Here is a 12,025-nt window from a genome sequence, read left to right as displayed (position 1 = left end):
TAGTTGACGTTAAGGCTGCTGCTTCTGTTTTGTATACCTGCTGTGATTGTCTGTCGTGATGTCAGCCAATTTTTTTCCCCCTCATTTTAAAATTTTTTACAAATGAATAAAAACTCAAATTGACAGATGACAATATGACATCACATCAAGCACAGAAGCAAATGAACAGAAATAGTGGAGTGGAGGCAAAAAGGTGGATTTTATGTATTTCTTTAAATTTGCATGGCGTTTGGTCAGTGAGGATCAGTAGGTTGGACATATAACAGATGGGGATTGTGGGATCCTGAGGCTGGGGAGCCTGGACAGCTGCCCCATGACCCAGAACTGTTCTACTGGAGCACAAAGCCAGAATGGGTAGAAATAATCATCTATTTCAGTGGGACAGAGTGATGTTACTTAAACCCATTATGTTCATTTTATGAGTGGTGATGCTGTGAAAACACGTGTTTGTGAGATATTGGGGGGGGTAAAGGATGCAGATTGTTCTTAAAACAAGAGATGATGATCAATTATGACGTTTTTTCATTTGGCGTTAGTGATGGTTCTAAGGTGTGTTTGTAACAAGTACATAAGCTAAAATAATTTAAGTTGGTTATGAGTAGTTGGGCTAATTCAGAAGATATCAGATTTGGCTCTAGGAGGTGAGTGAAGTACAATAAACATACAACCACAGATATTGTGATTACAGTTATTATTTATAGTGAAAATAAAGTGCAATTACCAAATACCAATATTTACAAAATCTGCAGACAGGAAAAGATAAAACATAATTCAAGCTTGTAAAATATCCGCTGCACAGCGGTGCAGCAACCTCGTCCAACCTCTGGCAAACAATGTCCATAAAGTTTATTTCATGATTGATATAAGTCCAACGCGTATGACAGTCTAGACAGGTTGAAATTGGAAGTATGATGATCAGCACTAAGATTCCAAGACTGAAATCTCGGAAGTGAGATTTAGGGGACTGAAAACCAAGAGGGGAGAGTGTAGGCCGCAGCAGCCTCCTGCCAGACCGCAGGAAGTTGTAGCTGGGGTTCTGGCTCGTTGGGCCTAGCTCGCCATCCAAAGTAGTGGTGTCGCTGTGGTCTCTCCAGGGCACCACTAGCCTGCACATTCACTACGTGCGATGTCACATACGAGCCCCACGCATCTACCCGCGGCGGTATCAAAATACTGTTGCTTCCATCCGCTAACGCCTCTCCCCCGCGTCGTTTCGAGGCGACAACCCGGAAGGCATATAATAGTGCCTCGCGAATAGGATTGGTCACAACAGGCACGTGCAGCCTCGCGGCGTGGCGTGCGTCATGACGCGTCACGATGCCTTCACGGACACGCTCCGGTTGGAATTTAAGATTCCGATTTAGTTATAGATGCAGTTCTTTTCATTTTTATGTGGGTTACATCCTCCCCGCCTTAACCATGCACGTCCCGTCGCATGTTAACCGCTAGACAACGTGAACAGACGAAGGACGGCTAGCATCATGGCCCAATGCATTGGAAAGACTATGCAACAAAGATAAGACAGGTGGTAGAGGGGGCAGTGTAATGTCTTTGTTGGGACACTTTCGACCCCTTAGTATCAACTGAAAAACACCACAGCCTACTGGAGTATGTAGCTGACCATGTACATCCCTTCATGACCACAATATCCATCTCCTGATGGCTATTTTCAGCAGGATGACCCATCATGACACAAAACTCAGATCATTTCAAACTGTTTTCTTGGATATGACAATAAGTTCACCGTACTCAAATGGCCTCCACAGTCACCAGATCTCAGTACACTAAATCTTGGGATGTGGTGAAACAGGAGGTTCAGATCATAGATCTGCAGCAACTGTGTGATGCTGTCATGTCAGTATGGACCAAAATCTTAGGAATGTTTTCAGCACTTTGCAGAATCTATGGCATGAATAACTGAGGTAGTTCTGAAGTGAAAAAGGGGACCAACCCAGAGGACACGCCACCTGCTGGCCATTATAAAGAATGCAGGTTTAAGACCTATAAGTTACGTACGTCTTTAATGTCCAGTCCTATGTATCCTCACAGGGAGATCTGAGGACCAACAGAAATTACAATTTTATTTTGACTATATTACTCCCAACTTTCAACCATAACAGGCTATTTTTCTCTAAAATCTAAAAAAGGCCAAGAAGATGTGCAGAAGTCTGTTATCCTCCCAGATTACTTGAGTTAGAAAAGCTGAAAGGTTAAAGGTTAGATTTTTGCCCAGTGGTGCCTAAAAACAGCCTAGCCCAGCTTAAATTCACTTTTAAAATCTTCATGTAGATTAATGTGGCTTTGATTAGATTTATAGTATCGAATGTAACAAGGAAATCAATCAGAATCTATTTTACAAGCAATCATTTCCTTAGAATATTTCTGTAGTGCTTCCACTGCTGATAACAGCAGATGAAACATGGTGTGTTTGTGTGCGCGTCCAGCTGAGCGCTTCACTGGAGCTGTGGTTCTTCTTTCTCGTCACAGGAAGCAGAGACCCCGCGCAGCGTGCTGGAGGAAATCGGACTGACATAAACACCATCTTCATCGCCATCCACACTCCCCCATCAGCCAGCTACTCTGCTATATGTAGCTGATAACAGTTCACCTTTCAACACACACACACCAATATAATTTCCCTGTGCATCTGTGTAACACGACTCTGCCTTGTTTTCTACTGTTTTTAAAGACAAATGATGTAGCACTCTGTGTGTATCTCCTGCTGAGTTATTGATTTGTTTCAGTGTGATGACATTAACTGTTTACCGAGACACAAATCCAGCTTAATTAAGCTTCATGCTGCTTTCAAATCCACACCAGGACGCTGTGCTGAGTGAATTCCTGCTTGATTTTTTATTTATTTTTGGACGCTGATGCGATCTCTTTATTCAGTGTGAGGTGTTAGCAGTGTTCTGAATTTAAAATATGTTAGTTAAACCCAAAGAAGTGGCTGTAATACAAAGGCAAGTATTACATTAACAAAGCCAAAAAGTTTTGTTTTCTCTCATATCTGCATTGTGATAATCCTGAACTCAGTATATCCTACAGCCAGTATATTTATACTTTAATAAATGAGACTTATTTGAATGGGCCAACCCACTTTGATCTCATGCGAGCCACACTAGTATGCCCACGGCTCCTTTGTGCTCGAATTAAACTAAAACCTTCACCACCAGGGGCAGCAGTTTCAGATGTGTGCCGCTGATTCGTTAACCTTAAATATTTCTTTGGCCTGTACTGGACCCCCGGCCGCATGTTTGACACCCCTGCTTTTTTGCATCTTAAACTGAAATTACTGTGAAATAATTTGAAAACAGAAAATATGTGAAATTAAGAATTTTCTCTCAGTTTACCAGCAACCCTCGCTCCTATATTTGGTTTCTAAATGATGTTCCAATTAATGCTGAATGCCTTAATCGCTCACTGATGTTACTATTGCATAACGGATATATTTGCATGCCACTGGAACTGAATTATTTATTTATTGTTTTTATTAATGTTTACAGTTTTTTCTTGATGTTTACTACTGTGATGATTATTTTGTTTTATTTTTATAAAAACATGTCACTGAATCTGTAGGTAACATTTTATAATAACCATCATATGCACACCGTAATTGGTACCTGATTGAACATTGATAGTGATTTAATGTTAACAAACAGTGAAATGATAATTAAGGATGTGGTTAATGGTTGGATGTTATAAATTTTAAACCACACAGTCAGAGCCCACAGCTTAATTAACTATCAATGTAGCGTTTAGTAGCAATGGCTAATATAAAGTGTTACCAAACATTCAACAACAGCCACAGTACAGATGAGGTGACATCGAGTTCCCAGAAGGTTTACGAGCCAGGATATGAACTCATTCAGCTCTTTGTTTCTTTACTGGCTAGTCACAGATTTTATCGTGATGTGATTTACAATGAATAGAAGCTATTACAGATGGTTTATAAAGTGAAGCACCTTCAGCATGAGAGCAGATTGTGTGTTATATTACCAGACATGTGTTTACATTATTATTGTCTGAAATGGACAAAAGAGGAAGGTTGTGTTTGTTAGTGTAGGTATTTCCTGTTCTTTAGTTCTCTGTTGTTGTCCACAAATATCTTTAAACCATGAGATTTACTTTCTTAATCAGTTAATCACAAACTTTATGTTATTGTGGCAACAGGGTGCACAGAGGATTAATGGGAGGTTGTGTGGAACAGCTGAAGGGACCAAAATAAAATTGAGATAAAGAGGCTCAGATTTTGGGTTTGTTAGGGAGATCTGTCCCATTCACATTAAAAGTATTCTTCTCATTTCCAGATAGAACATGATGATTAACACAGCTTTAAGTTCACACTCAGGATAACTGGCTTTGGTGTTATTTGATGGATGTAACCAGGACATTAGCTTAAAATCACTGACTCTGTCTCCAATCTGTAGTAAATAGTAGTTACTACAGTGCATGGTCTCATGTTCCCAATCCCATAAATATCGTTTTTTCATAATGTCACTGAATATAAACATACTGTATAATTATTAGTATAATTCTGACTGCCTGATTACATCTCTGCAGTTTTCATGAACTCATTCAGAAACATTTATAGCTGAAGTCGTCACTGCGTCCAGCAGAGGTTGAAACAGAGTAGTTATTTGGCTTCATGGTGGTGTTTACCTGTTTCGTGTTCTGAAGGTCTTTCTTTGAGTGCAGGTAAGCATGTACTGTAGATTACTGATGTTGTATTGCATATACTTCTTTTAAAAGATGTAATATTTGTCAGCACCAGTCCAGTGCTCGTGAAGAGCATTGTACTTAGAAAACTTGAACGTTAGAGCTCGTAAAGACACCTCCATCACTCCTGTGTTAGATTTGTGTGAAGTGCATCCAACAGGGGGTCTAGCGACATTGTGCTCCACCCATCTACACCCTGAGCTGAGGTCTCATCAGGACTACTCTGCTAAAACCGTTTCACTGTCTTTTGAGTATAAACGACTCTTCGGCCTGTGACAGCCACACACTGTACAGCATGTAAACTACCTATTTACTGTGACACTGCTTAAGTGACCATGCATTAAATAGCAATAGTGTCGTAAATGTACTGAAAATAATTTACAGCCGCTTGGATGAAAAAGCAAATGTTTCACACATTTAAAGTGGACCTGTTCTGCTGATTTCCCTTCTCTTTGACTCTGTTAGTGTCGCTTTGAATGATTCGCAGTTAAAAAATAATCTGGGCCTAAATGCAGCCACTCAGTTCATCTCCTGAAGCTAGTCAAGCTGCTCCTGATTGGCTGCCCCTTGTAAACTTGTTTTACAGCAGGTGGGCGTGTCTATTAGGGATATCCAAAAAATAAGAAAAACTGCCTGAAACTAAATTTTTGGCTCAAAGAAATGACTTTTACATACATCCACCATCTTTACAGTATAAGACAGATAATAAGGAAAAACATAATAGGTCCACTTTTTTGACACACTGGGCACAGGACTGTACAAATATCATAAAGTGGTGTCTATTTTCTGCTCTGTGCAAGTTTGTTTTAATCCAAACGTCACAGCTCGTTTACACTTTGAACTACTCTTAAGCCTCTGGCTGTTTTCTATAACTTCACATGAGCATTTTTCATGTACAACTGATAGTGTGTGGTTTACAGTATATCGGCAGTGTGACTTATGGAGAACAGACGCTATTCCATACTGTGTATAAAGTGAATTATACAGCAGCTTCAGCGTGAGTGCCGAGCAGCCTGTGCGTGATGTGTTTACAGCTATCATTGTCTGAAATGGACAAAAAAAAGAAAGAGGAAGTTAATGTTTTGTTGTCAGGTTCAGCAATAAAGAGAGAGTATCACAAACAGCCGGGCTCCTCTCATTCATTCAAGTCTCACTCACACCACACAGCTTTTCAATGATGTCTGGAACTGCAGAAAAACATCTTTAATGTACAAAAATAAGGGGGGAAAAGTCCCAAAAAACATAAACAAGAGGAAGACTGCTTCGGACCGGCATGGTTTCACATTAAACAATGCATTCAAAAAACCTGCATGTTCACTCATCTGTTTAATAAATTTGGTGAAATACATGGAGTCCAAAGCCTGTAGGTATTTTATTAACAGCATTTAAAAAGCATGACAAACCAACAAATCATTTGTATGTATGAAAAAGGGTGGCTCAGTCGAGGATAAACTTTGAGAGTTATACTTCACTGGTTTCATGAAATTCTCCAGATCAAAACTAAAATCTCTGGTTTAATGAATTACAGAGAATCTTCACTGTTCATAGTGCGGTTTAATATATAATTTCTGCCAGAAATGTAGCTTCCACACAAGCCTGCTGTGCAAATGAAGCAGCGCTTGTATTCTTCCTTCAGTGTGTTGCTTGTTTTTTTGCCATAGCCTCACATAATATGTATGATGAAAGACTGCATATAAATAATGGGCACAGCCACTGTGATGTCACATGTGACCCAAACTGGTTATCTTTAGTGTCTCAGCTTTTTAAAACCGAGGTACAATGGATCTGACTGTGAAACCCAAGAATGCTGTAAGCTCATTTGTTAATGACTTATCAATCACAACTTAGCCCCGCCCTGAAGCACATCCTGCTTTATTGTCCATAAGCCATACAATAATTTATCAAATGAGCTTCACTTTGTGTTCAATAAAACATGAAACTACCGATTCAGGCTGTGAATTCATCACAAACATGTTTACGGAGATCATGGATTACAGGAGCTGAAGGCTGAGTTACCATAAACCTCTACACAACTGGAGGTCTTTCTGAAACAAGTCACCCCCTGCTGGCTGTTAAGAGAATGCAGGGTACAGCCACTTCCACACTGGCTCCACTTCAGTGCTCAGAAGTAGCGTCCATCTTTCATAGATTAAGTCCATTGCCGTAACTAGTAACAAAGCTCTATGCTTGACTGGCAGACTTTTACACCAGATGCACCAGGAAGCTTTTGCTTGTTAGGTGAACACATAAAATAAATAATGGAGCCACTACCTATCACGCCACCCTTTGGCCCAACTTCTGGCTCAAAAAAACAACAACAGGGCAGCCAAACACTGAGGCTTTAAAATGTGGAGTCCAAAACCAGTGTGATGTGTCACCATGGCTACAGGCGTCTTTTTAACGGCACACTCAAAAACACAGTGGATGAAAGTAGATATTTGATTTTTGATCACTGCTGGAAATTCATGTGCTGCAAATCAAATTTTTCATCCGTAACATGACATTGAGTTGGTAACTTAGTCACCCACCATTCAGAGTGAGCTAGATTATCGAGAAAATATCTTTATTAGCTTTAATCCTGATAACAAATCAGGCAAAGTAAAAAAAAAAATATATATACTGTAAACTTCTATTAATGTGAGACACATTGTCTTTGTAACATCCATTTTCTCTTCACATTTTGAATTAAACACGCATGAATGCAAACTTCCCAGCTCTTCATCTGGGGAGCGCATGGATCCACGGAGAGCTGTTGGAAGACCGAAGATGTAAGAAATCACCAAAGCGCCTCTGAAGGTGTCGCTCATTACTCTAACTCTCCTCCTTCAGCATCTCTTCGATCTCCTTGTCCCAGTTATCATCGTGGGTTTCGCTGTCAGCCAACACGTCGTACTCCCGAAGTTCTTCCTGCAGCTCTCTCTCCCAGTCTGGCATCTCCTCTGAAAACAAACAAACAAACAAAAAAAACACACTGAGCTCACACACACACACACAGTACAATGTCCCAGTTTAACCACAGCACTCACCCTGCTCTGGATTTAGGTTTTCCCTCTTGTCCAGAACCAGCTCTCGCATCTCTTTGCACAGGTCGTCCTTGTTGATCTCACAGGAGTCAAAAGTATCACTTACAAATTCAGACAGCTGCAGACTGGTGGAGAGTTCTTCTTCATCCTTTCATAACGCAAACAGAAGCTCAGATTCAGCTTTAAAATCTGCTTTATAATGACCTTTCTGCAGCAATAATAAATGATAAAACTATTACCTTTAATTAGTTAACTTTTTACCATCAAACAATGAAATGACAGCGTTTGCAAAACCTCATAAATGATTAAGGGTCGCAGAGTAGTGTGTGTATAAATATTATCTAGATCAGATGGCGGTGGTGTAAATCACATGACTGAACCTGGAGGTCATTCTTTGTGTCCTGATTCGCTCTCTGTACAGTTGCTTTTTCCCCACCAGCTGACTGGTTAAATTCAGGAACCAAAACCAACAAAAAGATGAAAAGTTTGTGTTTTCGGTTCAAATAAAGTTATGAGAGTGAGCAGTAGCAGTTAAATATTTATCACAAAACCACAAAAACAGCCGATAATCATTAAAAAATAAATACCCCTTATAAAACACGTGCCAATCAGAATTAACCTGAAGAATCTCTTGTCAAAATAATACAAAATTCAATATTAATGACCAGCAAATATTAACAGTAAAATAATCCTTTACTGTATCCTTTATAAGACTATTAAGGTGTCATTTATAACACGTAGGTATCATAGCATGCTGCTGAGGTTTGTTTTGTTTTGTTTTGTTTCATTGACCACTGATAAGAAAAACTCACTCCGTGTCACTAAAATCACAAACATGAAGAAAAGTAAAACATTTTAAATTTGTTTTTTTTAAATCCTCTGATAACTGAGATATGTAAGAAAAGCTTTCGAAAACCAGAAACCACATATTCTGCCAGCCTTTGTTTAGGATTGTTTAGATCTCAGAGGTTAAAAACAGGTAATCTTACCTCACTTGATTTTGGTTGGAGGCTGCTGGCTTTTGATTTAACGGCATCTACAAAAATAAATAAATAAATAAATAAATGAAATGTCATCATTGTGAAAAGGTATTTAAGGGAAAAATGTGATATTCAAAATGTTCTAATACTAATAACATTTTTTTTTAAATCCCACTGCTATCAGGACAACAAGAAAAGATAAATTAGTTTTCACACTATATGTTCATACAAAAGCATGCATCAGTCTGCAGGAGGGTGGAGCTAGATCCTACTGATCAAAATGCTGCTTCTGGAATCACATCATTACCTGGAGCCGAAGAGCATGCCTTTTCAAACCTAATGGTGCTTTTAACGTTGCCTTTAAGCACAGACTGTATATAAAAGATGAGCTGCCGGGTCTGAAAATTCAAACCAACCCCAAAATGTCTTAAACCTGAATGCTCTCCAATGACCAGCAGAGGGCGACGCCTGTGGTTGCAAGTCAGAATGTATAAAAGTCTAGGGCCGAAAAGACCCTCTGCTTCTTTATTCGAAAATCCAATTAGTTTGTGGTCTCACTCTAAAGCATTTGATTTCTTCGTGAACACAACTGAGCTGTCTCGGATTTACAAGTTGACTATGTATGAGAGTATTGTCTATGACGTCCTCTTCATTGTGACATCTACCTTTTAAAAAGCAATGACGAAAACACTCAGCCTTTAAAAACAGGACTTCTTAAAACATTTCCCCATCTTATGGACGCAGTCTAAGCCACGAGCGTCAACCATATCGTTGATGGAACAGAAACGGAACGTTAAATCGTCTAATCCTGCTCATGAAAGCTTTACAAACTATGAACACTGAAAATAAATAAATAAGTACAATTATTCAAAACACTGCAACTCTTGGTGTTTTAAGAACATTACTGCACAAAAAGCATGTTAAGATCTAAATGTTACGATCTAGTAGCACACGGATGTTTTAGTTAAGTTACAAAATAATTCACATGTGAATATTTTGTGGCTTTATAGATGTGCAGTTGATGTAATGAGATATACTGATGGGATCGCACTTTTTTTCCTTCTGACGTCTCCGTCTGTTTGCCATTTTTAATGGATTGTTCACTGAATACATTTTTACTTGTACTTTTTCAAAAGGAAATTTTTTTACTGACTTTTTATGTTGCTGTGCAGCGTTTTTGCTCATTCAATCCACTTAAGATCAAACTGGACTGTATGTGGCCCATTAAATAAAAACGTGTTTCACTCTATGCTCAGAAAGGTCCAGAAGTTAACTCACTTTTTTCTTTATTGCACAATAAACTTGCACTCTCTGTTCTAACTAGAAATGCTATCAGTCAAAATCAAAACAAATCTTCCTTGAATACTAAGATAAAGAATTACACAAATACTTACAGTCATATTTGTACATTCTTACATTTGATCAACTTTCATATCATAGCTTTAAAAATCAACATCAGTATTTAATGCAGAGGTTTTACAGGAGAGAGCAGACTGTACCATTTTGATGAGGATCTTTGCAAGGGTAGGAGGTTTTCTTCACATCAATCCACTCAGCCGCCTGTTGGGCTGCGAGAGCTGTGAGCTGAGCCGACTGTTTTATCAAAGACACGCGGTAGAAGTAATTCTTCCAAAAGACTTCCTCTTTCACCCTGAGGAGAACAGCATGGAGGAAAACGCAGTCACCCCTGAGGGATGCAGGGAGGCTCACATTGAAAACACAGCAGTTAACGTAGTTAACTTATGACACACTCACTGTTTGGGGACCAGATGGAAGCGCATCTTCCTCAGGAGCTCGTCTTCCTCTAGCATAACCATGGCGACTGGATACATTTGGTCAAAGTCAAAGTAAAACTGCACCCCAGCAGGGGGGTCACGCAAAAAATTTCTTTTATCCTGAAACAATGCAGTAAAGTTACAGTGAGGCATAATTTAAGTAACTTTCTATAATAAATGAAATGCTTTTTAAAGATATTTACAGCTGAGAGAGCTAATATTTGTTCCTGTATGGCATCCTCTTCATTATAACCCACCCATAGAGGCACAGCAGCACCTACAAGCGGCGAAAAGCAGCAGAGATGTTCTGAGGTGTTCTGAAAATATTTTTCAGCTACAATTAAATGTAAGCTTTAATTAATGATTAAAAACCGATATACAGTTTGGTCCACATGTTTGTGGACAAAAACGCATTTTCTGTGCATCAGCACTGTTGATTTTAAATCAAACATCTACATCAATTAAAAGAGCTTTTGTTACATTTCATGTCATAAGTACACAACAGAAGTACTCACCATACTCTTTAGCTCTTTTCTCCTGAACAAACCTTTCTTGTTCCTTCTGGAAATCACCCAAAATGGTCTAAGGGAAGAAGAACAAACCTTCAAACATTCCAAACTTACCCTAAATAGTAAAAACTTGATATCAGCCTCAGACAATAGATGAAACTTTTCACCTTATCAATAATTCCACTGATCTTCCCCTCCTCCACGCTCTTCTTTAAGGTTTGAGCTGTTTCTACTACGGACTCAGATAATTTTTTTGAGGCGCTGCTGGCAAAATTATAAATGTAACCTGTAAAGAAGCCAGAAAAACCCACATTACTGTGTTGCATAGTTGCAATTAATCAACAAATGGAGAAAATAATCAGCAGAATAATACATTATCAAAAATAATCATAAGTGAAAGTTGCATTTACAAAAGAATCCAAAATGAGCATCATCTAAACAAACTACAAGAGGTGCAATTTTAAAACATAAGTAATTTCAGTTAACTATAATGAAAGTCAAATCTGATAGTGGATGACTATAAGGTAGCTATCATCACAAATTGATTTGTTTGTATTGTAATCAATGATTTCTCCCCAAAGCTCAAATCGTGCTAAAAACCTATAAAAACTGACCACAAAACCAAAACATTAAGAAACACAACAACAATATGTGGACTGCAGCGGACTCACCACTGAAACCTTTTGCTTTTTGGAGAAGCTGAGCATTTGTCCCAGCATCTCTGCCCTGCTGGTCGCTCGGTTTGTTTATTTCACTAAAGCGTTTTTCTTCGTTAGCATCAGCAGGCTCTTCTGTAACTTGGCCGCTTTCTTTCTCTGCTCCAAGCCAGCTTGACCAGTTCTTAAACATACTTTATGTATTTAGTCTAAATACTTTAAAATGAGTTATTTAACATGCTCTAACTATGCCTTTTAAACTCTAAAGTTTAGTTTTCCGATAGTTTAAAACTTATGTGATGGCTACTCGTCAAGTTTCACCTCTTACCCACTTCCGCGAATCGTTGTCCCATCTGGTTTGAG

At 38.8% G+C, this 12,025-nt stretch overlaps 2 protein-coding genes across 3 annotated transcripts in view; one reads left to right on the top strand and one right to left on the bottom strand.

The window, feature by feature from the left end:
- LOC308393637 (AP-1 complex subunit sigma-2) overlaps positions 1-5,831 on the top strand; it is a 31,147-nt gene extending 25,316 nt beyond the window's left edge. For both annotated transcript variants that reach the window (XM_080877574.1, XM_080877572.1), the window contains one exon: positions 2,488-5,831. In XM_080877574.1, coding sequence (XP_080733700.1) covers positions 2,488-2,535 — 48 coding nt within the window. In that variant the 3' untranslated portion in view covers positions 2,536-5,831. The remainder of the gene's footprint in view (positions 1-2,487) is intronic.
- A 74-nt stretch (positions 5,832-5,905) lies between these two features.
- LOC308393239 (synapse-associated protein 1-like) lies at positions 5,906-12,025 on the bottom strand. Its single transcript, XM_080876863.1, has 9 exons — positions 11,678-12,025; positions 11,174-11,292; positions 11,013-11,079; positions 10,701-10,774; positions 10,478-10,617; positions 10,222-10,373; positions 8,732-8,778; positions 7,746-7,890; positions 5,906-7,658 (listed from the first exon to the last, which is right to left on the bottom strand). The coding sequence occupies exons 1-9, from the start codon at positions 11,853-11,855 to the stop codon at positions 7,531-7,533; spliced, it is 1,050 nt and encodes a 349-aa protein (XP_080732989.1). The 5' UTR covers positions 11,856-12,025; the 3' UTR covers positions 5,906-7,530.

Source organism: Rhamphochromis sp. 'chilingali' (assembly GCF_963969265.1).
Source record: "Rhamphochromis sp. 'chilingali' genome assembly, chromosome: 3".
Classification (NCBI taxonomy): domain Eukaryota; kingdom Metazoa; phylum Chordata; class Actinopteri; order Cichliformes; family Cichlidae; genus Rhamphochromis; species Rhamphochromis sp. 'chilingali'.
This window is presented reverse-complemented; position numbering and strand designations above follow the sequence as displayed.

What these genes read in the sequence shown, in the direction of transcription:
- LOC308393239 (XM_080876863.1), bottom strand. Translation starts at nt 11,855, where the DNA reads ATGTTTAAGAACTGGTCAAGCTGGCTTGGAGCAGAGAAAGAAAGCGGC. An exon ending in AAAAGCAAAAGGTTTCAGTG is followed by an intron (nt 11,293 to 11,677) that starts GTGAGTCCGCTG and finishes GCTTCTTTACAG; the next exon opens with GTTACATTTATAATTTTGCC. An exon ending in GAAAAGAGCTAAAGAGTATG is followed by an intron (nt 10,775 to 11,012) that starts GTGAGTACTTCT and finishes CGCCGCTTGTAG; the next exon opens with GTGCTGCTGTGCCTCTATGG.